Source organism: Juglans microcarpa x Juglans regia, chromosome 6S (assembly GCF_004785595.1).
Source record: "Juglans microcarpa x Juglans regia isolate MS1-56 chromosome 6S, Jm3101_v1.0, whole genome shotgun sequence".
NCBI classification, from domain to species: domain Eukaryota; kingdom Viridiplantae; phylum Streptophyta; class Magnoliopsida; order Fagales; family Juglandaceae; genus Juglans; species Juglans microcarpa x Juglans regia.
The window spans coordinates 6366724-6393288 of record NC_054605.1 but is presented as its reverse complement, the minus strand read 5'-3'; the positions used below and the strand labels follow the sequence as shown (position 1 = coordinate 6393288).

General features: G+C 37.3%; 1 protein-coding gene and 1 non-coding gene across 2 annotated transcripts; one reads left to right on the top strand and one right to left on the bottom strand.

Moving 5' to 3' along the window:
• Positions 1-8662: 8662 nt before the first annotated feature.
• Positions 8663-12413, bottom strand: LOC121236564. The gene is made up of 2 exons (XM_041133012.1): positions 12282-12413; positions 8663-9469 (listed from the first exon to the last, which is right to left on the bottom strand). The coding sequence occupies exons 1-2, from the start codon at positions 12411-12413 to the stop codon at positions 8663-8665; spliced, it is 939 nt and encodes a 312-aa protein (XP_040988946.1).
• An 11319-nt stretch (positions 12414-23732) lies between these two features.
• Positions 23733-23839, top strand: LOC121237987. The gene has a single exon (XR_005935034.1). It is a non-coding gene; the product is annotated as a small nucleolar RNA R71 (small nucleolar RNA).
• The last annotated feature ends 2726 nt before the right edge of the window (positions 23840-26565 follow it).

Below are 26565 nucleotides of genomic sequence, written 5' to 3'. Positions count from 1 at the left end.
CATGCAATCTAAGAAGCAAATTCTTTTATTCTGCACTTACACGCCGACCACCCCAAATTCATATCATCCAAGAACAACATAATTTAGCCAAAAACACATCCCTTTTCTCATGCAATCCAATTGAATGTTTTAATCATGCAATAATATTACAGTTCTCCAGACAGAAGCTTTCATTCCAGGCACCACCAGCACTACTCCACTAGATACCCATATGGTAAAGCCAAAAAATCTCAAACCGCGGTTCTCAAAAACACAAGTGGAGGCTTGGATATAAAAAGTCATTGAACTCATCTCATCTCATCTCATCTAATCATTACAATTTTTTCAAATCATTACAATTTTTTCAAAATTTCACACAAAATAAAATAAATAATTCAACTTTTTCAAATCTCAAAACAAACAATAATATAAAAAATATATATATTCTAACAATATTTTATTCAATTTTCAATTTTCAATTTTCATCTCAACTGTCCAATCCTTCCGAACATATAAAGCTGCCAATTTTGGAAGCTCTCAACATGACAAATAATCCAGTTATATTTACACCCCCAGTGTAACAGAACACCTGGTTTTGCTGAGACGCCAAGTAGAAGGTAAGAAGGAAACAGCAAAAACGCCCAAAAAATATACAACCAGATGAAAATCAACAGTCGAAAGAGAGACACTGTGGAACAATCAGAATATGGATAAAAATTATTACAGCAACACAAAATGGAAAAGGGGAGAGACAGAAGGTGGGCATAACATAGAACAGAGAAAGAGTGTTTTGGATATCATTGAAAGCTTACAAAATTCGCACGACCGGTAAAGCTGTGATTTCGGGCGTTGGAAAGTGCAGAACCAACCGAAGAGAAATTGCGAGTGTCTGGAACGAGAGTGAGTGTCCCGGAGAAAGAGAGAGAGAGAGAGAGAGAGGTTGACGGCGGAATCTGTTCCATTCTGATATGAGCAATAATAACTGGGATTTTTTGGAAGGATTAAGGGCCCGGGTGTCTGAACAAATGAATGCTGAGTTACTGAGAAAATTTATAAGTTTAGGCTTTACGTAATGTTTTGTATAAATTAATGACTAAAGTTCTTGTAAATAGGTTTAAGAGTGTACTTGATCTTGTTATCTCAAAAACTCAATGTGCTTTTGTACTGGGAATGAACATTATTGATAATATTCTAGGGGGCGTATGAAGTAATGCAGTTTTTGAGAAATAAGAGATATGGCAAGAATGGATCAATGTCTATTAAGTTGAACATTAGCAAAGCTTATGAACGTGTTGATGGCCATATTTACAAGTGGTTATGAAGGCAATGGGTTTTAATGCTAGATGGATCCATCTTGTTATGACGTATGTCCAAATTGTTTCATTTTCAATTTTGGTTAATGATGACCTAAAAGGTCATTTTGCTCCATCTAGAGGCTTAAGACAAGGTGACCCCCTTTCACCTTATTTATTTTTATTGTGCACTGAAGGTTTGATCTCTTTGATAAAACATGCCGAGAGAAGAGGGAAAATTTCAACTGTGAAGATTTGTAGAGGTGCCCCAAAGATCTCTCATTTACTTTTTGCAGATGATAGCTTTTTATTTTGTAAAACAACTATGCAAGAAAATCAGAAAATTCAATCAATTCTTAACTTTTACGAAGCATCTTCTGGTCAAGTCATAAACAGAAACAAAACGAGCCTTGTGTTCGGTTCAAATGTGCAACCACCAACTAAGGATGCAATTATGGACTTTTGGGGAGTAGAACAAAGTCAGGATTATGAAGTGTCTAGGACTCCCATCTTTTGTTTGGAGGGCAAAGACTAGAGCTTTTTCTAAAATAAAGCACCGAGTGTGGAGGAAGTTGTAAGGATGGAAAGAAAAGGTTCTCTCGGCTGGAGGAAAGGAAATGTTGATTAAAGTTGTAGCCCAAGCTATCCCTACCTATTCCATGAGCTGTTTTAAGCTTCCTTCTTCTTTGTGTTATGATCTTGAACAAATGATGGCAAAATTCTAGTGGGGGCAGAAAAATGAAGAGAAGAAAATTCATTAGATGAGTTGGAAGAAGATGTGTGAAACAAAAAGGGAAGGTGGAATGGGATTCAAGGATTTGAAGATCTTTAATGATGCTCTTTTGGCCAAGCAGGGACGGCGCATAATGTCAAATACGGACTTGTTGCTTCACAACATGTTTAAGCGAAATATTTTCCAAAGAACCACTTTTTATATGTTATTTCGGGAAGCAATCCTTCTTTTGTTTGGAGGGGAATTTGGGGTACAATATCCAAGCTAAAGGAGAGGTGCAGATGGAGAATAGGATAGGCTCAGGGAATAAAGTGAGAATATGGACTGATGTATGGATACTAGGTTTTAAAATAATTGATGATATGAACCATATGTTTGTGATAGGTGCAGAGGAAGCTATTGTTAATTCCTTATTTCTTCCTGAACAGACAGCCTGGGATGTAAGCAAAATTTCAAGCATGTTCCCTCCTGCAATGGCACTGCAAATTACGAGGATTGTGCTTAGTCAAGGAAGTTTAAATGTCACTTGTTGGACGCATGAAGCTCATGGTAGATACACAGTCAAGAGTGGCTATAGCTGCTTCAGATCAGTAAATATGGGGACTCAAAGCGGTGAAGCATCGACTACTAACCTATTAAGAAAATTGTGGAAGTCTATCTGGAATATGAAACTCCCTTCAAAATAAGAGTGTTTGCATGGAAGGCTGTCAAAGGAATTTTACCTACTAAGCATAATCTTTGGAAGAAACATGTAAATATTGCAGAAAAGTGTGCTTTCTGTAATGACAGTAGAGAAAATATTTTGCATGTGCTACTCTCCTGCCCATCCATAAGAGAAATCTGGGTTAGCAACTTCCCAAAGCAGATACGGTTTGATGATTTCAGCTCCTTTATTGATGCAGCTCTAAAACTGCAGATCTACAATAGTACTGAGCTGCTGGAGTTGTTCTTCTTAATTTGCTGGATTTACTGGGATAGAAGAAACATAAAGATTTTTTTGGAGAAAGATGTTCATGCTGAAGATATATTGGGAAGCGGCTTGGCTTTGCGAAAAGGGTTTCGTGAATTGAGAAACAAACCTATATCTGTTATTAGACAGCACTGCAGATGGGAAGTGCCACCACCTGGCACTTTCAAATTAAATGTAGATGGAGCTTTCTCTCAAGATGGATCTGTGGTAGGTATAGGTGTTGTATTGAGAGATTCAAAGAGTGAAGTTTTAATGGCGGTAGCGATAAGAGAAAGGGCAAGTCTAAATGTTATTGAGCTTGAAGGTCTTGCTGTCCTTAGGGGGTTACAGTTGTGTCTTCATCTTGGAATCTATCATTTGTCAATTGAATCAGATTATCTTTTGGCTATGAATGAGTTTAATAGTAATGGTCAGTCTATGGCCATCATGGGGAATATGGTTAGTGAAATCAGGAAGTTAATACTTTGTTTTCAAGCATGTGTTTTAGAACATGCAAATAGAAGCTGCAATACAGTAGCTCATACTCTTGCCCAGCTCGGTTTGAGTGTCTCGGAAATTAGTTTATGGTGGGGTTCGTACCCGGATGTAATTGCTAATTTCCATTGGCTTGATTCTTCTTTGTAATCTGTTTTCTTATATGAAATGAAGAATTGGTTTTTCCTATAAAAAAAAAAAAAAAAAAAAAAAAAATCATGGATTGAATTAATAGTCTCTTTGATCCGCTTGTCCTTTTATTTCTGATTTTTTAATTTTGAGACGATCCATTCAGATAAATTGAGCTATTTTACCTATATAAATTGAACTATTTAGACATTGACGTAATTTAGTATAATTTATTAAATTACAAAAAAAAAAATTCATGAAATTGATATATCATACTATATTAAATTAAATCAGCGTGTTAATTTTTTATATAAAATTTGTACGTGGATTTAAAACTTCTCAAATATTAATTAAGTCTTACTTTTTTAATTAAACTCTTTTCTATTTGTAGTTTATATAAAAACCAAGTCGGTATATTGGTCAAAATTTCATTACCAAATTGTTAAGAGAGCCAGCCATCTTAGTACCAATTATCTCTCAAAAACTCAATAAAAACATAAAAAATGCTCCCACACCGCTCATCATGAGGAAATATTCTTTTTTATTTGTTAAGCTTTTGGTCTTATAAGTTTTTTTTATTTTATTATTTAAGTAATACGTGTCGAAAGTTATTGGTATGCAGTTTTTTTTTTTTTCTTTTAGAAACAACTTCCTTCATTGATATCATATTACATGATCTGATAAAACATTGGAGTTTCCTCCATGTCTACTACATAATCTAAAACATATAAAGCAGCTTTAGCTAGATTATGGGCAATATGTACATGACTGACTCTACATGTTTCCAACTTTTTCATTGTAGCTTGAGTATCACTTATGATCATCCCAAAGTAGCTTCCATTTTGATTCTTTAGTATGATCTTGTTTTTTCCTCAAGGTTGCCAAAAAGTTACTAACTTCATCTCTTACTACTACCCCAATTTCTATTTTACAATATTTTTTATCAACAGCTACATCCCAGTTAACCTTACAAAAACCTTGAGGTGGACATTCCCAAGAAACTGTCCTTCTGTTTTCTGCACTGACTTGATGCTCGTGTCTTGGTTCATATGTACATAAATCCAGCTGCACTTGTTTCACTCTGTGTATCACAGCCTGGGGATCTATCAAAATATTTATAAGTACTAACTGATTTCTCCTCCATCAGATATTCTAGAAAGATAAAAATAGCTCTATCATTTCTTGCTTATCTAGTTTGATGAACATGTCTTCTATTAACTCTTTAAAACTTCTGTAAGACCATTTACATTTTTGAATTTTCTAGGATAGTTGGCTTAAAACATCATTTGTTGAGGCACACTCCCACAATATGTGCTCAATAGTTTCAGGCTCTCTAAGACACATTGGGAAAGTTGGATTATCCAAAACTTTCCCCTTGTACAGATTGTTCTTTGTGGGCAGTATATTTCAGCAGGCTCTCCAAAGAAAGTTCTTTGTTGTTGGAGGTAAGTGAATCTTCCATAATCCGGTCCACTGTTGATCTCTCCGATTATTGATGAAAGAACTCTGGCCTTTTTCCTTATCTTGCAATTCCCCTTGTAAATGATATGCGCTTCTCACTGTAAAGCAAGCATTAGCACTGTTCCTCCATATCATTTTGTCTTGTTGATTACTCTGACTGATTGGTAATTGCTTAATAAGGTCAGCTTCCTTGTTGCAAAAAACTTCCTGAATTAATGGTAGATTTCACTCCTTACCATCTAGCATTATTAGAGCTTCCACTTTAGCATCTTCCCCCAATGATTTATTTCCACTTTGAGGTTTGTAAGTTGTTGGTTGTGACAGCCATGGATCAGACCATATTCTCACTGACTTCCCATTGCCTATTCTCCAGTAAAGTCCTTGTTGTAGAAGCTCTCTTGCTGAAAGAATACTTCTCCAAATGTAGGATGGGTTGCTTCCCAGTTTTGCATTAAGAAAATCAGCTTTGGGAAAGTATTTAAGCTTCAACACTCTTGATGATAAAGAGTTAGGATAAAACAAAATTCTCCAACCTTGCTTTGCTAACAAAGCAAGATTAAAATTTTCAAAATCTCTAAAACCAAGACCTCCTATCTCTTTAGATTTCTCCATTTGAGACCAACTCATCCAATTCATCATTTTTTCTTAATTTACCTAACCCCACTAATACCCTTTCATCAAACAATTTAGTTGCCTCAGTAATGATTTAGGATGCTTAAAAACTCCTATTGAGTAGGTGGGAATTGCTTGAATGATAGATTTGAGCATAATCTCGCTCCCTGCTTGTGATAAGAATTTATGCTTCCAATTGCTCATTTTAGTAATGACTCTGTCTAGTATAGCCTTGAATTCTTTGCTTCTTGATCTACCTACCAAAACTGGAAGGCCTAGGTATTTCTCCTGTGAGTTTGTTTCTCTAATCCCTGCCATACTAGTTAAGAAGTTCTTGGTGGAAATGCTGGTATTTTTACTGAAAAAGAGAGAGGACTTATCTTTGTTGATTCTCTGGCCTGAAGCTTCCTCATATTGACTAACAATCTCCATCATTTTCCTCCATTCTGACTCTACTGCCTGGCAAAATAGCATATAGTCATTTGCAAAAAATAGATGACTGATATGCAGTTTCCCTCTAGCAATAGGAATCCCTGTGATATGTCTAGCCATCTTTGCCTTATTAAGCATCTGAGTGAGTGCCTCTGAACATAATATAAATAGATAGGGTGATAGTGGATCACCCTGGCTAACTCTACGAGATGACTGCAAATTAGGTTGTGGAATGCCATTGATTAACAATAAGTAAGAGACTGTTGAAACACATCTTGAAATAAAAGCAATCCATTTTCTGTTGAATCCATCTTCTTCATTACAATTTCAATAAAAGACCACTCCAATCTATCATAAGTTTTACTCATGTCCATCTTAAGAGCCATATACCCTTTGGAACCCTTCATTTTGGACTGCATTGAATGAATAGCTTCATATGCAACAATAACATTGTCTGCTATCATCCTTTCTAGTATAAATGCAGTCTAAGTTGTTGAATTGATGCTTGGAAAAATATTCTTCAATCTGTTTGCTATTGCTTTGGCCATAACCTTATACATCACATTACACAACCTTATAGGTCTGAATTCTGTTACAGCTTTGTGATATTTGACCTTTGGGATTAACACTATGAAAGTCTCATTAATAAAGCTGTCCCAATTGTTTGTGTTAAGAGCTGTATTAACTGCCTCACAAAATTCTTTACCTATTATACCCCAAAGTTGTTGAAAGAAACCAGCTGAAAACCCATCTGGACCTGTGGAACTCATAGGATTCATGTTAAGAATTGCATCTTGAACCTCTGAAAATTCAAAATCTTTATGGAGTATTTGGTTCATCTCTTCTGTGACCCTCATCGGCATTGTCTCTACACACTGCTGTTGACCCTCTGGATTTGAAGTAGAAAATAGATTTGTGAAGAAATCTTGAAAATTTTGATTAATGACTTGTGCAGAAGTTTGAAGTTGCCCCTCTCCAGCATAGATGTTGTTTATAGTATTAATTTTGCGCCTTTGAGAAGCACACTTGTGAAAATAACTTGTTTTTCTATCTCCCTCTTTAAGCCATCTTTGTTTGGACCTTTGTTTCCACTTCACTTCTCCAATCTCCAATTAATTTGCCTTTGAATCTGTTGTATTTCTTTAATATCAGCACCTGTATTTCTTGCTTGAAGATGTAAAATCTTTTCTTGTTGCACCTTGATTATCTCAAAGACTTCTTCCTCCTTGTTCTTACTCCATTTCAATAATTGTATTTTACAATTGTGCATCTTGATTTTCAAACATTCTAAGGAATTTGCATTTCTGTTGTGAACATGCCAAGTGATTGAAATTAAGTCCTTGCAATCAGTATTGATGCCCCAACTATATTCATATTTGAACAACCTTTCTTTCCTTCTTGCAGGTTGTGTTTGAGTGTTCAAAACTGTCAAAAGAGGATAGTGATCTGAAGAACTTGTTGCAATTGTTGTGACCTCTATTGATGAAAACATAGTAAGACAAGTGGTGTTTGCACATACTCTATCTAGCCTCTCCTTTGTGAATTTTGATCCTTCTCTGTTGTTAGACCAGGTATATTTGAGTCCATTATAACCCAAGTCACTTAAGTCACAATCCTGTAGAGCTTGCCTGAATCATTGCATTTGAGCAAAAGGTCTTTGAGATCCTCCCCATTTTTCATATTGATACAGAATTTCGTTGAATTCTCCGATACACAACCATGGGTTATATTGTCATTAGGTTGTAAATACCTAAGCAATTGCCAACTTCCCTCTCTTTTTGCATTTATTGAATGTCCATAAAACCCTGTTACAGTCCATATCTTTCCAAGTTTTGAGTCATTAACCTTAACAGAGATATGAAAACTGGTATAAGTGAGAACCTCTATGTCCATAGCTGAATTCCACATCATGGCTAAACCTCCACTATACCCTTTTGCATTAATAGTAAAATTTCTATCAAAACCAATACTATTCCTGATTTGTTCAATCCTCTCTCTTGAGCTCTTTGTTTCAATGAGGAATAGGATATTTGGGCTCTTTTGCTTCACTAAAAAATGAAGCTCACGGACTGTTCAAGGGTTTCCAAGCCCTTGACAGTTCCAAGTTAAGCGTTTCATTCAGATTGGTGGGGCTGCTCAGCAGCCACCACCAATTGCTCCTGAGTTTGGCTCCTTACAGGATTGAGCTCAACTTTATGTTTCTTGTTGATCATTTGGAGATTCTCACCATCATTTGATGCTTTTTCCCTTTTTCTTCCTCTTGCAATAACTCTGCTAGTGTTATCAGTTTCAATTTCTTTTGTTGTTGAAACATTTAATGCTCTTGCTCCTCTTCCAACCGATGGGTTTAGAAAATACTTGCTCATTCTACACTGAATTATTTTTAGATACATCTGTATTACTCTCTGAGATATTAGAACTTAGCAGGCTTTCTTTTGGTAATAAAACTGTATTGCTAAATTTTTCTTGAACTTCTTCTTGTATCTTGAACTTCTTATACCCCTCTTCTTGTTGACTTCTTGTCTGTTCTTGTATTAACTCATCTTGCCTTTGTTGCTCAAGACAGAATTTTTGTTTTCCTTAAACTATTGCAATCTTGTTGAAACTTCCAAAATGTTGGTCATGTGCATCTTCATCAAAAGTCACATTTTGTATTGCCTGATTTTCTGAAACATTGATTAAAGCCCCATTGCTTTGACCCTCTCCACTACCTGAGCCATCGTATTGACTTTTAATACCCCTTCCCTCTGTTCTTTTATCTCCACTTCCCATTAAATTAAAGGTTGTGGCCCTTAACCATTTACCATATTGAATTTGAGAAGTATCTACAGAATTAAATCTTGTTCTTTCCATAGCGTATTCACGACCAGCATGTTTTATAACCCCACATTGAAAGCAGAATAAAGGCAATCTTTCGTATTTAAATTCAACCCATCTTTGTTTGCCTTCTACTCTAATTAATTTCCCACGAGGAATAGGCTTTGTAATATCCATATTGACTCTTATCCTGAGATATTTTTCCCACCCAATACCATCCCCATCCACATCCACATAAACCACTTCCCCAAGTGAAAAATCAATTTTCTCTCCTCCATCCACAGTCATGGCTGCAAGAGGCAAGCCATGTAGTTGAATCCAAAAAGGTTCTTGATTAAAGATCATCTCATTAGGAGGGGTACTTTTACCAAAAGGTTGTATGCATATAAGGTGTTTATCAAAAGTCCATGGTTGACCATTAAGTACTCTTTCAATATCCACATCTTTTTGAAATTCAACCAAGAATCTATGATGACCCACCTCATTAAACCAGACTGAACCCTCAAGATTCCAAACTTTGGTCACAGTTCCTTTAAAAGCTTCCTTGTTTAAGTTCTTGTCCATCAAAACCTGAAGAAGTATACATTTGTGAGCTCTGTCATCAACACGTTTAGTGTCTTCCACAGAAAAGTTCACCTCTTCTTTCTCTATTTCTATTAGCCTAAAACCTTCCCAAAGCTTAGTAGTCTTCTTCCATGGCTATCTGTTCCAGTCTCTCGTTCTGAACAGAAATTTTAACGGAGAGTTACTATGCCAAAGTTTTTTCTTCAAGAGTCCGCTTTGCGTGGTATGAATTAGTTGGTCTCTATTAATTTTTCAATCTATCAACATCAACTGAAAATATGTGGCCAAACTACATACTAGCACATGTCCAATTAAGTTCTCTTAAACTGATAAATTAAGGTCCCATTTGGATTGCAAGATGATCTTATCTCATCTCAACATCCAAACACTACATACACAAATATTTTTCAATTTCATATATTCAACTTTTTTATCCAATCATTACAACTTTATCAAATTTTCAAGCAAAACATGTAACGCCCCTAGCCTTCGCTTGGGATGAAACAGAGACTTGGAGCGTTGAGACATGCAATATAAGGTTACATACTCCCATTCATGACTGTTAATACGCCATGCATCCTATTATGCAAGTAGCAGTATGCAATAATCGCAATAGAAAATAAGGTGATAAAAAAAACTTTGATGCCAGAATGATTAATAAACCATAAATAGACTTCCACACTTAAGATATCCACATAAGTTCATCATAACATGGGAGAGAGAATCTCCATAATAGAAAAACTTCATAATTAGATTAATTCTCGCATTTGCTCTATGGTATATAGAGTCAATGCTTTAAATGTTAATATCAAGTCCCGCCTCTTCTCTAGATCGGGCTCAACCATTTGAAGTTAACGGTTCATCTTGCTCGTCGAATGCTAGTCATGACACAACTTCTACCATTTCAGGGGGAATAGTAGTGGGTCCACAAGGTTGAGATTTACTTGAAATTTCAGTAAATTAAATAACCAACTTGCATAGAGATAATATATGTATCATTAATGATAAACATGAGATGCATGCTATGCAGAAAAATCTGTATTTGTCTCTCATCCAGATTCCTCAACATTTCTCAGAAAAACTTTAATGCACATTTTCTTTTAGAGAAAATTTTTTACTTTCTCATTTCAAAATGATATTTCAAAAGGGAACGTTTCATGCCTCATTGCTTTAAAAAAAACATAACATTTCATCGTTATTAAAGCCATCATTAACATAACATAATGTATGGTATTATCATAACTCCTCATTATGCACTGTGAGTACCTGTCGGTGATCGTAATACAACTCATGTTGACACTACGTCTTTCTTTGCAAACATCGTAACCCAATACATTGATAACATAACCTCTCATCATAACATTTCATCATAATGTAATATAATCACCAGCATTAGGTACCATAATTGACTTCGCTATGACATTATTTAAAAAGAATCCATTCGAAACCCGTTGACGGTTTTTGTCAACTCAGGTGTTACCACTCCATTTTTACTCACTCCAAAGTAGACAGAGGAGTTCCACTGGGATAATTCTTCAACCTAATCTTTGTCATGACAAAATTTCTTTTTCGTGCTATGCTAAAATATGACATGTGCTTGTGAAGTATGCTTCATGTGAAAATAATAATTATATGCAATAGGCTAAAAATGGTGAAAATTTCACATGTCATGTAAGCAAATGATCAAATAATCAATGTATCATATAAATTTTCATGCTAAAATGGCATTTATAATATGAATGTGGCGTTTATACAAAAATCATAAATAAATTATCTAAGAGTAAGTTAGCTAACTTACAGACTCTCTATGGTTCTTAGGAAGTTTTACAGAACATAGAGCCTTACTCTCTTAGACTCTCATCTGAAGAGTGGTTAGCTAAAAAGGTCATTTACATTTGCCATAGAGGAGGAACTCTCTAGTTTATACGAGGGTGTCAGACTTACACAAGAGAAAAAACAAGAAATCCTCATCTCGGAGGAGGAAGTCTTGACATCGAAAGAAATGAGCAAGAAATGCCTTGTAGTACTTGGCGTTGTTGACAAAGAGATTAACAAGGGTGCATTCCGTGCTACTATGGGAAAGGTATGGAAGGTTGAGGGACACACAACCTTTAAGGAGATTGGCATGAACAAGTTCTTGATAGAATTTCATAGTGCAACCGAGAAACACGGGGTCCTTCTGGGACGTCCCTGGTCCTTTCACAAGTTCCTAGTGTGCATCCAAGATTGTGTAGGTTGCACTACCCCAAAGGATGTTACTGTAACATACGGATCCCCAAATTAGGGCATTAAAATAGTTTTAGTCTATTTATTTAATTTTAGTCTAATTATTATTCATTTATTAAACATTTTTTATTATTTATCAAATAGGATTAGTATTATTTAAGGGATAAATGTAGGTAATTTATCCATTTAGATTTTGCTAAGTTTTTAATTATTAATCCATTGAACGAGTTTCCCTTAAAATGTACTTCTAATTTTTATCTTAAACTCTTAATGATCAGATAAATTTTACGTGTTTATCTTAGTCTCAAATTCCCAATACCAAGAAGACTTTTTCAACTCTCTAGGAAGATCTCCGCTCTCTCGCTTTGAACCCCCTTCCGACGAAAAATCCCACTAGATCGTCCAAACTCTCAGATCTGTTGAAAGGGGGTGGGAGCTTCGGCTCCTCACCCCCCCCCCCCAGGCCCTATTCCTTTTCTCTGTCCTTTTAACTTATGTGTAGTGTTTTTGTTTTATTTTATGTTTTTAGGTCGAATAAGGGAGGATCGTCGTTCGAGTCTTTCCGGCCACCACATCTATAGACGCGCCCCACCGGTATGATGCCCAGCCGCCGATCTTCAAGACCTCCAAATCCGGCGTCCATCTGAGTGGCGCGTAGCCCGCACGCGCAGGACGAAATTCCGGAGTGGCCACGCGCCACCGAGGAGCCCTCTCCCGACACCATGCTCGGTTGCTGTGGAACCTCTAACTCTGGGTCTTCCAAGTCTGACCGTCGGCTTTCCTCCCAGCGTGAACAGTATCTGCACAAAACAATGCCGACCTTTGTGTACTGTTCATCTGTTTTGTATTTTTTGTACTGTTTTTTTGCTTCGTTTCTTTGTTGTTGTCCAGTTCAGTGTTTTGTAGTTGTCCTGTTTCCGATGTTGCTGTTGCTATTGTTGTTGTTGACCCGAGTGAGGTTTGGGCCTTTAGATCGGACGTAATCCGGGGCAAGGCTTTCGAGAGTGTTGGGTGATGCTACGGCTGGTGGTTATACGGCCGGGCTGTTGTGGTCCGTATGTACGCTGGGTGCTCGTTCAACCAGAGCTCGAGATGACAATGCTTGCGGTGGGCGTGACGTCTGGGGTCTCACCAAAGCTTGTGGTCTTGTAGTTTGTTAATGTGGTTATGTGTAGTTTTTTGTCAGTTTAGTTTTAATAAAATAGGAATAGGCTATAGGATTTGATGTCCATAGCAGTGTCCTGTATTCTTCTTCCCTGAGAGGATATAGGGGACCATTAAGCTCTATTTTTACAGAGCGCTTTCTCTGTTACGAGAAAGTTTGATTAGAAGTTAAGACAATGTCCGCCGCAAATGTATTTGTGTGTGGGGAAGCTCCAGATCTATTGCGTTAGTTGGCTTATAGACTATATTTTCTATGTATTAGAACTTCTGGTATTGATAAGTCACATTTGTAACTTCGGTTTATTAATGAAATGAGTATGTTTCATTCAAAAAAAATTCCCAATACCAATCACACAACCATCATCTCCATTCAAAACCCATTATACAAACAATCTGTATCAATCACAACCTCTTCAAGTCCCTTCCTATTTACAGATTAATCATCAAACTCTATCAAATCTTATTTTTTAGCAGCCATTGTTCAACCCCAACACAATCACGTCGTCTATATATATTCAACCATTGCTCTGCAAATTCAACAACACAACACCATAGCCTACTTCCCTCAACCCGAGTGCATCTCATACCTAGAGAAAAATAAATCAAAACTTTCCTTTCACAGCATACCTTCCCCATAGCTCCACCCCAGTCTTCCCTCGTCACCATCGTTTTCCATAGTGCCGCCATGACTTCTAGCTGCCAGAGTCACCACCACGTTCAACCTCCTCTCTTGGTAAGCCTCGTCTCTATCGCCCAAATGTTTCTACGGTTTTTGACTTTCTCCGTTACTCCAAAGGTGGCTTTGTTTTTCTACAAGATATAAAGTTGTTTCAAATCTTTTACAGTTATACTCATAGGTAGCTTTTTAGTATTTACAGAAATTGCCACTAAAAGTTAACCGTGAACCCTCACTTTTCCGTTCTCTCAATCTCTCTAATTTTTCTCTCTCTCAGCTACCCTCTCAATAAATAATTTATTACCTTGTTACCTTATCAGAGTTGTACAAGCAAGATGATAGCTTTTTCTGTTTCCAACAAAGTAAAACTTTTGAACTCTACGTGATGTAGGCATGGGTCACTTTTGAAATTGTTATGTTATTACGTTATTATCCTTCCCTCTAAATCATGGAAGCATGTGATTATAGTAATAGTTTACGAGAGTTGAAGTATTATTAAGGAATCGAGTATTTCCCATGATAGAGCATTTTCAGGATAAAGTATATTACGAGAGTTAAATAAAATTAGCAATTGTTAGATTTAGAACATGGTGGAATAATGACTAAATTGCCTTCCGTAATATGAATTTAATAGAATATTACGGCACATCCTTCTAGAAATTTAGTGACGTTATTACTTTGTATATGGACGAACTACGAGGAGAGATTCTGAAAATTAGTATTGCGAGATAAGTAGCTTGATCATAGCATACTTTAGCTAGTTATATATATTATTATTAAAGCCAGTTCTTTCAAAGTCAGTGTTTACATACCATGCATGTCATGATATTTGCAAGCACGTCATTCATCATATTTCATTTCACATATTATAGTTATGCATGTATTATGCATCTCATGCATCTCACATTGCATAAGACACGTAAGCTATCCTAAATTTAAGTCAAGATATGATCAGATCAGTTAATCATATGGTTATATAGATACAAGATAGTAATGCGATTTTAGGGTGGGCGTGCAAGTCACAGACTCAAGCTTGGTCCATCGTAGTACACCAGAGTACTACATAGTCGGCTTTCTTTGTTGTAGCAGGGGAAGTTATGTAACTCCAGTTCTTGTGATGGGACCTTTTATAAATGATTTTAGAAAAGAACGATGGGAATTACCGTTCGATCTAAAACTTGTTACTTCCGTACCCAGGGTGCAAGACTCTACGTTATAAAATAAAATATGCTTTGAGAATAGAAGAGGTTTACAGTGGAAAACATTAATTTTAATAATAAAAAGGCCCCTCATACATTTAAACACTCATGCCTAGACTTTTATGCTCTTCCCCTTGGGCCGTCTCCATCTTGACGCGTGCTGCTCATTCAATTCCTGTGGGGGAGGGGCATGCATAGAAACTAAAATGAGTCGATGACTCATAAACATTACTTCATATAGTTAAAATATAATAACATAGATTTTCATTCATGCATTCATCATACCGTACATGCATGCGTGTGTTCGTTTGAAAATATCACTGGACGGGATTTTTCTTTAAAAAGGGGGCCTTCTATTTGTAAAACGTTTCTCCCATCAGTGCCTTCATTTCTTAAAGAATGCGATGCATTCATGCATTCATACATTCATACATTCTTTCTTATCACTTTCATTGATCGGTACACACTGTTACGCCATGTGTGTTGGAGTTAGCGGTCTTCCTTTCGACCCGGACTCTGCCAGTGGCCATGGGTTGGGAATCCCTTTTCAATTAGGGAGTAGCATTGGGTGCACTACCAGTACTACTTACTCGACATTGCAATCTGCCCATTCATTCGGTACCCTTTTCATTCATTCATGTGGCCGTTATGTATTTTCAAACATTAAACGTTTAGTCCTTTCTTTTAGTTCAGTCCTTTCTTTTAGTTCATTTCACCTCTATCTTTCATTTAACAGTTCGTTAATGGAAAACATCATTTAAAAGCATGGGCTTAAACATCATCTTTCACGGTATCATTTAAAACATCGGGTCGTGGCATCCATAAAACATCACTTCATAGGGACATTTTAAAACAAAATACTTTCTTTGCGTCGTTCAAAGCATCAGTTAAAGCATCAGGCATCAGCCACAATGTTTCTTTTCATGGAAAATATAGACAATATATACAGCGTATAGTCATCCATTCACATACGTATAATTAATACTTTGGGTGCGTAAAAAGGGGCTGCCAAGGAGGGTCTTACATACGTATACCTTTGAACACTTAGCACATTTTTCGTAAAACATCTTTCGTTTCGTAAAACATCATAAAAGAAAATCATTTCTTTTTCATTTCTTGTATTTTGAAAAACTCTAAAAGAGTATGGACGCAATACTTACCTGGACTCCATGCTACTTTCATATCATGTAGTCCATTCATATGCGTTTCAAATGGCAACCTACATGTATACATATAACCTTACCGTCATTCTCTATCTAATACATAAGCAACTTAAACTAGAAATAGAGATACACTTCAATTGGAATACGCTCCTTCTATCTCTTGCTCTTACGTGTATTTTACTATTTTAAAACCTTCGAGATCCTCTTACGGTGCCCATCCACTAAAGTGAACCCATGATTCACCTTAGGATTAAGACACTAAGAACTTCATCTTACTCTTCCTATTGACCACATCCGATGCATAATTCCGACTGATGGAGTCACGCATCCCAATCCTAGACAATACACTCATCACTACCTCCATGCACCATAGCTCACACTAATCCTCATTCTCATCCATACACGCTACATGGCTCTAAGCCAATTCTAAGGCTTAAGCACCGTGTGCTTGTGCTTATGACAGATTATCCATTACATATGATGAATCCATCCAGCACATTTGTCTCATCAAATTATATATGTACCTTACCCCTTCATCACCTAAGACCAACATATAACACGTTGATCACATGCTCATAGGGACAAGCGCCATACTCCGATACCAACCTTCTCTTAATCCGGCTAGCATGACTCTTCATGCTACCTGTCCCCTTTGACAGTTCATCCCAACACTTAACATAACAAGACTTCATTCGCAACTACATCTTACGTCACGTCATATAGCTCGAGACTACTCTCAAGCTACACCCGTGACCGTGTAACGTCACTTAACATCATGTTACGTCATTTCTAAGCCAACTCCTAACTCATCATGAGTATTGTCCCTCATGTAGTCCTGTCACATCATGACATCTCGTCACGTTCCTGCTACGCCATTCCTATACTAACTCCTCACCCATCACAAGCACGACTGCCAGTAACCATGTCACTTCGTGACATTCCCCAATCATGCTTCCGCTGCGCACTCTTACACTTGTTCTGCCACTTCACACATACTTCCAGCCATAAGTCAATCATGGTGACACTTGTTACCTCAGACTACAGGCCACATTACAGCTACTTTGGGACACTGTTCCATAATTCTCAACACTACTCACCATGCTCTACGCCCATCAACCACACAACCATCCTTCTCTGTGACATGCCACACGATGTGTCACTGCACCTCATAGAGTACACTCCACGTGTACTCCCTTCACACACCCTACGCCACATCCCGATTACGACATACATGCCATATGGTGCATCGCTCCATCACATGGAGTACACTCCACGTTTACTCTCTTCACACACGCTACACCATACAGAGTACACTCCGCATATACTCTTCCCATTCCACATTACACCAGGAGGGTATATTTTATATATACTCCCCTTATCCCACACTACGCCATAAGAGTACACACTCTCTTCCCAATCCACATAATGCCACGCCACCATTATAGCACAGTCGACAACACTTCACAGCACACTTCGCAACTACGCCCAACAATTCACATACACAGCACATCCCATCTAAATACTAATAGCACAGTCCACAACTTAACCAATCAACTAATGCATAAATAACGAGGGATAGAGGGTTATACCATCGACGAGATAACCCATGCGTTGCTCACTGATCATCACAGTTGATGACGTTAGAATGGTCGTATGTGGTGGCTAACCCACGTATAGTGGCTGTTTGGATCCTTAAAGATGGCTACGGGTGTGGATCTATGCATAGGAGGGTTGGGTCATGGTCCTGGGGTGGTGGTCTCATGGTAGTACTGAGGTGGCACACGTCGGAGACACAGTGGCTCGTGGAGGAGCTTAGGTCGTGGGTCTCAAGGCATGGAGCATAGAGGGGGAAGCTTAGCTGGTCATGGCTGGCCATGGAGGACCTAAGGGAGGTGCAGTGGAGCTTGTGGTGGCGTTGGGGTGGCGCCACGGTGGTTGAAGACGGCGGATCTAAGCCACGCCTGAGGGAGAGCCCGTGAGAGAGTGAGAGAGAATGAGCATGCGTGAGGGGTAGATCGGGGCTATAGGTGGTTGGGGTAGGTCGATGGTGGCCAGAGGAAGCTCGAGACTGTGGCTGGGCACCGTTGGTGGTGACGTACGATGGTGGAAAGGGGAGAACCCATGCGTGAGGGAGGAGAAATGCTCGTGCGTGTGAGGGAGAGCTATGGGCTTCAGGTCAAGGGGAGGAGGAAGGGGGAGACATATAGGGCTCGTGGTGGTGCTCGGCAGCCGTGGGTGGCCTCGTACGGCAGAGCACGGGGAGAGAAATGGGTTTTATCCATTTCGGTTAGCTTACCGTGAGAGGAGAGAGGGAGCTGTGTGGTGTTCACTGATGGAGGGAAGGTGCTCGCCGGCAGGAGAGGATGCCGGTGGTGCTGGCGGTGAGAGGGAGGAGGCTTGCAGCACACGATGTAAGGGAGAGGAAGGAGAGAGAGAGGGGAGGCAAAAGTGAGGGAGAAAGAGAAAGGGTCTGGGTTTTAATCCTAAACCCTTTATCTTAGGATCTTCAAAACGATCTAACGGTGGAGGATCAAAACACTGATTTGAAAATGCGTAAACATTAACTTAATTAAAAGCACTGAGAGGAATTAAGGTAGAATGTTATTTAGGCTAAACTTTAGTTTATAAAGTAATATTCCTTCATCATTAATAAATGATGAAGTCTTATTTAATATCTTTAAAAGACTAAGACCATTTAATTAATTAGAGTTTTCAACATAATTCAAATCCTATAATATTTTAAATATCTGAAATCATTTTAATAATAATATTAAAATGATTTTTGATAATTATAATATTTTTAGAACTCTTCAAAAATATTATAATTGTCATATTTAAAATCAAGCTTAGTTCAGTAACATTGAAAATACCTCATATAAATATTTTCACTGCATTTAAAACATTGGTGTACTTTATAATTCACATAATATCTTTAGAAACACGCCATCGAGATTCGACATGCATAACGAGACTCACAGTCGCTGGAGAGAAGAGCAGAGTGTTACATAATTTCCGTCCTCGGAACTTACTTACGTCAGAAGGAAGGAGCGGGGTGTTACAGGTTAGTGCACAATCTTGCACACAGGGTTAAGTGTGTTGGCTAGCTAGATAAGTCAGATAAATTATATCAGTCAGTTAATTTAGATAAATCAGTAATATGCATAGCATAAGCTTAAGCAAGAGTTATCATGGTTTTAAGTTCTCAACATGAAATGATTTATGAAAATATCTTATGTTAAATATGTGTACGTTATGATGGGTTCTTATTGAATCATCGACTCAATTTAGTTTTTTTATGTTTTTTAACCATCCCAGGTAAGTATGATGATGAGAACGAGCAAGCGGGCCAAACTTAGATGGAGCAATTGATTAAATTCCAAACTTTATAGAATAAACTATTTTTTTTATGACATAAAATTTTCTTCAGTTTATTTTATTTAATATTGTTTGGTGACATGCTTTTATTAAATAAATATTTTTATGAAATAAATGTAAATTTTTATTTTATTAGAAAAATGAGATCTCTTGCCGGGATATTTTTATGAAAACATGTGACATCTCCAGCCTACGGGAAGGAGTGTTACAATTACTTTTACTAGGGAGCCCTTCTAGATATAACTTCATGATCAACCGTTTGCTAGGATAAACAAAACCATGGGAGAAAGACTGGGTGCAACTATAGGCGTTGTGATCATGGTAGATGTAGATGCAATGGTATGGCCTGGGGTAGTTACCTGAGAGTGAAGGTATTAGTTGATATTTCAAAACCATTAGCTAGAGGTCGTTTTCTGAATATGGGTGAGAAACGTCTCTGGATCTCATTCAAATATGAGAGATTACCAATGTTCTACCTTCAATGTGATGTCATTATGCATGTTAAATTAAGGTGTCCAAGTTCTGCTTCTGATGGAGGATAATGGGAAGGGCAACCAGCTTAATACGTTCCATGGTGTACGGCCAGCCTTAGCCAAAAGTTGCCCAGAATCTCAGTAGAAGGATGGAAAGGTTTGAAGATTTAGACAATTGGCGCCAAAACAAGTCTAAGGCAAAGAGGTATGATGATGTTGGGATGGGAAATTAAGATAAAGGAGCAGCTACCTCGGCCTCAGAACTAGTTGACCTCAGGAGCTCTGACAGTGGTCAATTGATTGGGTCTAAATATGGTAAGGGTGCTAACCTTGATTTCCAAGTTCAATCTGCCTTACCATTTCTGGTAAATGCAGTAAGCCTCGAGACCTCCCCACCTTTAGCTGGTATGCAAGTAGAGGATATGGCAGTTTCCAGGTTGCCCCCCAACCTTGTTTCCTCTCTCCTCCTAGAATGATGTCTATGCAGTAGGACCTGTCCCAGGGGACAACAAGGCAAATCACAGCAAATAATTGATCATCTAGAAAGTCATCCTGAATAGGTGGAGTATTTTGGTATCTTTGAACATCAACCTAGAAGGGTAGTTAGCTACCACATTCTCAACACCCTTCTTGTGCTTAATTATGAGATTGAATTCCTGCAAAATCAAAATCCACCAGATTAGTCGCGCCTTAGCATCCTTCTTGGAGAGAAGGTACTTAAGAGTGGCATGATCTGTAAATATAGTGATAGGTTATCCGATCAAATAAGCACGGAATTTATCTAGTGCAAATGCTACAACTAGCAACTCTTTCTCAGTGGTAGAGTAATTCATTTGAGCAGTGTTCAGAGTTCTACTAGCATAATAAATAACATAAGGTTTTCCCTCCTTCCGCTGTCCAAGTACCACTCCCACTTCATAGTCACTTGTGTCACACATGATTTCAAAAAGAAGATTCCAATCAGGTGGTTGCACAACAGGTGTGGATGTTAATCTGTCAATTAGCATTTTAAACGCATCTTGACAAGCATTTGTCCACTCAAATAGGGCATCCTTAACAACAAGGCTACGCAAAGGTTGTGAGATCATAGAAAAATTTTGTATAAACTTTATATAAAAACCAGCATGACCAAGGTAGGATCTTACCTCTTTTAACAGTTTTTGGAGTTGGCAGTTTTGAGATTAACTCAATCTTGGATTGTTCAACCTCTATACCCTTAAAAGAAACAACATGACCTAATACAATACCTGAGGTTACCATGAAATGACACTATTCCCAATTGAGTACAAGGTGTTTCTCTTCACAGCGAACCAAGACTCTCTTCAGATTTATCAAACAAGTGTCAAAAGAAAAAAACAGTCAAATCATCCATAACAAATTTCATACAATTTTCAACCATGTCACTAAATATGCTCATCATGCAGTGTAGAAAAGTAGCAAGTTCATTACACAATCCAAATGACATTCTACAGAAAGCATACGTTCCAAAAGGGCAAGTGAAGGTGGTTTTATCCTGGTCTTCTAATGCAATTTCATTTGATAGTAACCAGAGCAACCACCCAAAAAATAGTAAAAAGGGTGACCAGCAACTCGCTCAAGATTTGATCAATAAAAGGGAGGGGGAAATAGTTTTTCTGGGTGGCAGCATTCAATTTTCTGTAATCAATACATATCTGCCACCCAGTTACAAGCTTTGTAGGTACTTGCTCTCTCATTTCATTCTTCACCACAATAACGCCTGACTTCTTGGGAACAACCTACGTAGGACTAACCTATTTATAGTCAGCAACAGGATATATAGTCCTTGCATCTAACAATTTTAACACTTCATTCTTTACCACCTCTTTCATGGTGGGATTAAATCTGCATTGTAGGTCTCTACGAGGGTTAGCTCCTTATTCTAAATTAATTTTATGAGAACAGACTAAGGGGCTAACACCTTTGATATCAGCAATGCTCCAACCTATAACTGACATTTTCTCATTTAATGTGTGAAGCAAATGCCCACCTTGAGAGTCAGACAATTCAGATAATAATAGGAAAAATATACCAGGACCAAGGAAAGCATATTTTAAACCTTTAGGCAAAGGTTTCAATTTGACTTTTGGTGCCTCTGAACTTGTAAGAATCTGTTTTTCACTTTTCTTGGGCGACTCCTCAATTTTTGGTTGCCAAGCATGTATGCCATGACCTTGAGTTTTATAAAAAATAACACAAATATCAACAATATCAGATGAATCACTAATAGTATCTAACTTAGAGTTAATAAAGAAGTATTCAAGGGATCAGAATCATGAGCTGTGTAAACTCCACTGTCTATTAGTGCATCAACCATGCACGTTTGGTGACAGTTATCATCTTCTATTGGTTGTTTTCCAACATGAAAAATATTCACCTCGAGAGTCATATTCCTAAAAGAGAGTTTCATTAGACCATTCCTGTAATTAATAAGAGCATTAGTAGTAACATGGAAAGGTCTACCTAAAATTAAGGGAATTTTAGAACTAGAATTAACAACAGAACTGGTGTCAAGAATTAAGAAATCAGCAGGATAATAAAATTTATCAATTTGAATCAAAACATCCTCCACCACACCCTGTGGCATTTTGACTGAACGATCAACTAGTTGCAATACCACAGGAGTGGGTTTGATTTCTCCAACCCTAACTACAAATAAATTGAATAATGCATTAAATTTACACTGCCTCTTTAAATCTAGCAAGGCTTACCCAAACTCATGATTCTCAATATTGCATGCAACAGTTGGACAACCAGGATCCTTGTACTTAGGAGGAATTCGTTGTTCAATTAGAGCACTAACTTGCTCCGTCAGAAATGTTGTCTTCTTAACATAGTGTTTCCTCTTAACTGTACACAAATTTTTGAGAACTTTTGTATAAGTGAGAACTTTTTTATAACATACAAACGATGAAGATTGATCTTTACCTGCCTAAGGTTCTCCAAGATTTCATTGCTAAAATCCAAAGTTCGCATACTAGATTTTAAAGTTTGAGGAAATGGTACCTTAACTGGGCTCTTGACTACCTCGGCTTTCTTGGGCAACTCGGCACTATCATTACTTTGTTCCTATTCAACATCCTCTGGCTTATCAGTTATTGGAATGTGTAAGAACTTATCACTTTGTGTCACAATGGCATTTATCTCCTTCAAATTTTCTTGAGCCATATATTGACCTTGGGGCGTGGGTTGAGGTTGAGAAGAGAGCTTGCCACACCCATTTATGCTCAACGAAGACATCAACTTGGATACATGACTTTTTATCACCTTATTTTCCTCAACAACCTGCGTAATCAAAGACTCAAACTTTTGATTAATTTTACCCTGTGCCTCAATAAAAGCATGCAAAATATCTTCTAAGGGGTTCCTAGAAGAGGGAGATGCATGATAGTAGAGTAATTCCTTGACGGTTGTGATTGTGCAGGATTGTGAGTGTCAGTCTTCCAACTGAAGTCTGGGTGATTTCTCCAACCAAGATTGTATGTATCTGAGTAGGGTGAAAATGGCTTTTTTATACATGCCAAGAGAATTGCAATGTTCATCATACACTCCTCTCATCTCAGCAAGTGTTGGGCAAACTCGTGCAAGATGTTATATTTCCTGACAAACAAAACAATGTTTAGGGGCATCAGCTTGGGGAATAATACGAGCTGCCATAGTTTCCTTCATCTTCAATGCCTTTAACTCTCTAGTTAGGCCCTCCATCCTTTCTTTCAAGTTATCTTCTTCTTTGAGATGATAGATGCCTCCACTAGAATGAGTTTGATTGGAGAGTGCTCAATTGGTACTATCAAAAGCATTTGGTCCTGTCCAAGTGTGAGTTTTTCTGCAAGTTCATTTAAATACACTATTGCCTTATCCGAATCCTTCTGCCCGAATCCTTCTGCAAAACTCATATTACACATTATTTCAACAAATTGACACTCTCTAAGAGTAAGACCTTCATAAAAATAGCTAACTAGATGCCAGCTTTCATAACCATGATGGGGACACAAGTTAAGTAACTCTTTAAAACGTTCTCATGCTTGATACAAAGTCTCACTATCATTTTCTGTAAAAGTTGAGATTTACCTTTTTAAAAGCATTAGTCTTATGATGAGGAAAGTATTTATTGAAAAACATTTGGGTCATCTTTGCTCATGACCCAATCGACCATGGTCTCAATGAATACATCCAACTCTTCACCTTATCCTTTAGTGAGAAATGAAAGAACTTAAGTTGAGCAGTATCTACAGCGTCAGGTTGACCATGAAATGTAGCAACAATTTCTTCAAACTCCCTAATATGCATATATGGATTTTCACTCTCCAAACCATGAAAGGTAGGGAGAAGTTGTATCATACCTGGTTTGAAATCCATTGGAGGAATATTAGGTGAAAATATAATGCATGATGGTGTTGCTGTGTATGTAGGGTGAAAGTTCTAATGTAGAGTCCTAGGTTGATCTTCGTGCACACTCATGTTAGACGAAGAAAATGATGAAAAAGAATGTGTATCCAAATTAGATGGCATGTCAGACAGATTATCAAAGAGAGTATCAGCATCTACTTTAGGTCTCCTTGCAAATCTACCTAACTCCTCTCCATATCTATGCATGCAAACACTGAAAGAGAAAGGAAAAGAAAACTAAATCTAAAATTAAAAGAAAGCAAAAGAAAGGAACAAGTTTATCGCCTTTGGTGTGTCAAATTCAGTAAACCTATTATTTGAATGCACTTCTTGAACTGTCTCCCCCGACAACGACACCAAAATTAGTTTACACCCAAAGAATAACACGGTTGTCGCAATAGAGATTGGGGTGTCGATTCCATAGGGAGATGGTAGAAACACTAAAACAAACTAAAAATTTAAGAGAACAAAAATCAAAGTAACAATGTAACATGAATACTTTCTGAAAAGAAAGAAATTGAAGAGCCAAAACATAATAATGAAAAACTTTGACCAGAATTAATAACAACGAAGCATTGGGAATCCCTTACTTGAACTTGATAATTCTATTCATAGTAGATTCATTGGATGCTCAATAAGAGATCATAACACTAGACTCTCTAACCAGAAAATATATCTTTATAACCAGTTTGTTCAAATGTAATTCTTGAGAAACACTCTTCTTTTGAAAGCACTGATTGTTATCCTATTAGACGTAGATTTGAAGACAACAATATAATGAATAGTAATACTGCAACAGAGAATCACTCCAATAAGATTAACAACTATATCTGAACATAAACACCTCAACAATCCTATAGAGAAAGCATGACTGAATCTATGAAAAGCATTGGTTATAAAATTATCCAAATACAAGAAAGATTAATAAGAGATGATAAACAAGAATTGTATCAGCAAAAAAGTTTATTACATGAATCTAATAGAATTGAAATCATCATCATTCAAGCAAGTTCATTCCTAGCTTTACCAAAGAATTAGCTCTCCATTCAAAAGAAGAAGAATTCTTTTTCTGGAAGATGAATTTTTGCAAAAGAAAAAACTCCCCACCAAAAAAAACCGTCTATCTCTCCTCGTTATAGACATTATCGCCTTCTTCCTTCAAGCCTCCATCTTTTGGAAAGAAAATCATGTGCCAATCTCGCAAATGTAGTATTTTAGATTTCCAATTGCATATTGAGAGCCGTTTTTAGCATAGTAAATGGCCGAATTAGAAAATTACGATTTTTGGAACAAATGTCGCCCCTTCAGTTTTTTTCCCAACGCATCTTAATTCGCCTCAATCAAAAATCTGATGGGGAAGATATGATCATGATATTGATGGATACTTAGAGAAGCTGCGAATTTCGAATATTTTTCATTAATTGCTCTTTGTTTCCTTGTTTATGATGCGAATCTCTTTGACTTTGGACATATGAAATTCCCCATTGATTGTTCTTGTCTTCTTTCTTAGCCAGACTTCAACTTAATCATTTTTAGATTCACTCCTGCAATAAATCATTAGACACTGAATCAAAACTTGGGCACTATCGAATTAAAGTTTAAATTGGAAAAACATAATCAAAATGCCCAAATAACACATATAATTTAGCAATTAAACTCGTAAAAGCAATGTTCGGAGTACACTTTTGTGCACTCATCTGTAGGGCACTAGTCAATGGGGATTGGCACCACCTCTGTGAGATTAACCAAGTGACTGTGCTACCTATCCAATGCTTAGACCATAAGCCCCTCCTTATCTCTTGTATGAACCATGAACCTAAATTCCTTCCTAAACAGAGAATTTTCAGGTATGAGGTAGCCTAGGGTAGTGGGATGACTATGAGGATATAATTAAGAATGTTTGGAACCATGGCCTTTCTTTTGGCCCTAAAGCAGCAGTTACCTCGTTTGTTTTCTAAGATGAGATGAGATAAAATGAGTTGAGACTAAAGTTAAAAAGTTGAATAAGATATTGTTAGAATATATTTTTTAATATTTTTTTTTTGTTTTGGAATTTGAAAAAGTTGAATTGTTTATTTTATTTTATATGGAAATTTGAAAAAGTTGTAATGATTAGATGTGAGGTTCTCAAAGTTTTCAAAGTTTTGGGTTTTAGCCTTGAAAGCAAACCAGGTAGAACAAGAGAGGTGCAACGACAAGTTAGGGTGTGGAGTAGGGATGCCCACAGAAACCAGAAAAGACTTATAGCTCTGAAGAGGGAAATCCTAAGATCCTTGCAAGACTCCAATACTGGTCAATCCAATGATCATATTAGGTTGTTGCAAAAAGAAGTGGATGGCTTTCTTAAGGATGAAGACTTGAAGTGGCTCCAAAGGGCCAAACAAATGTGACTGCCAGAGGGGGATAGGTATACTAAGTT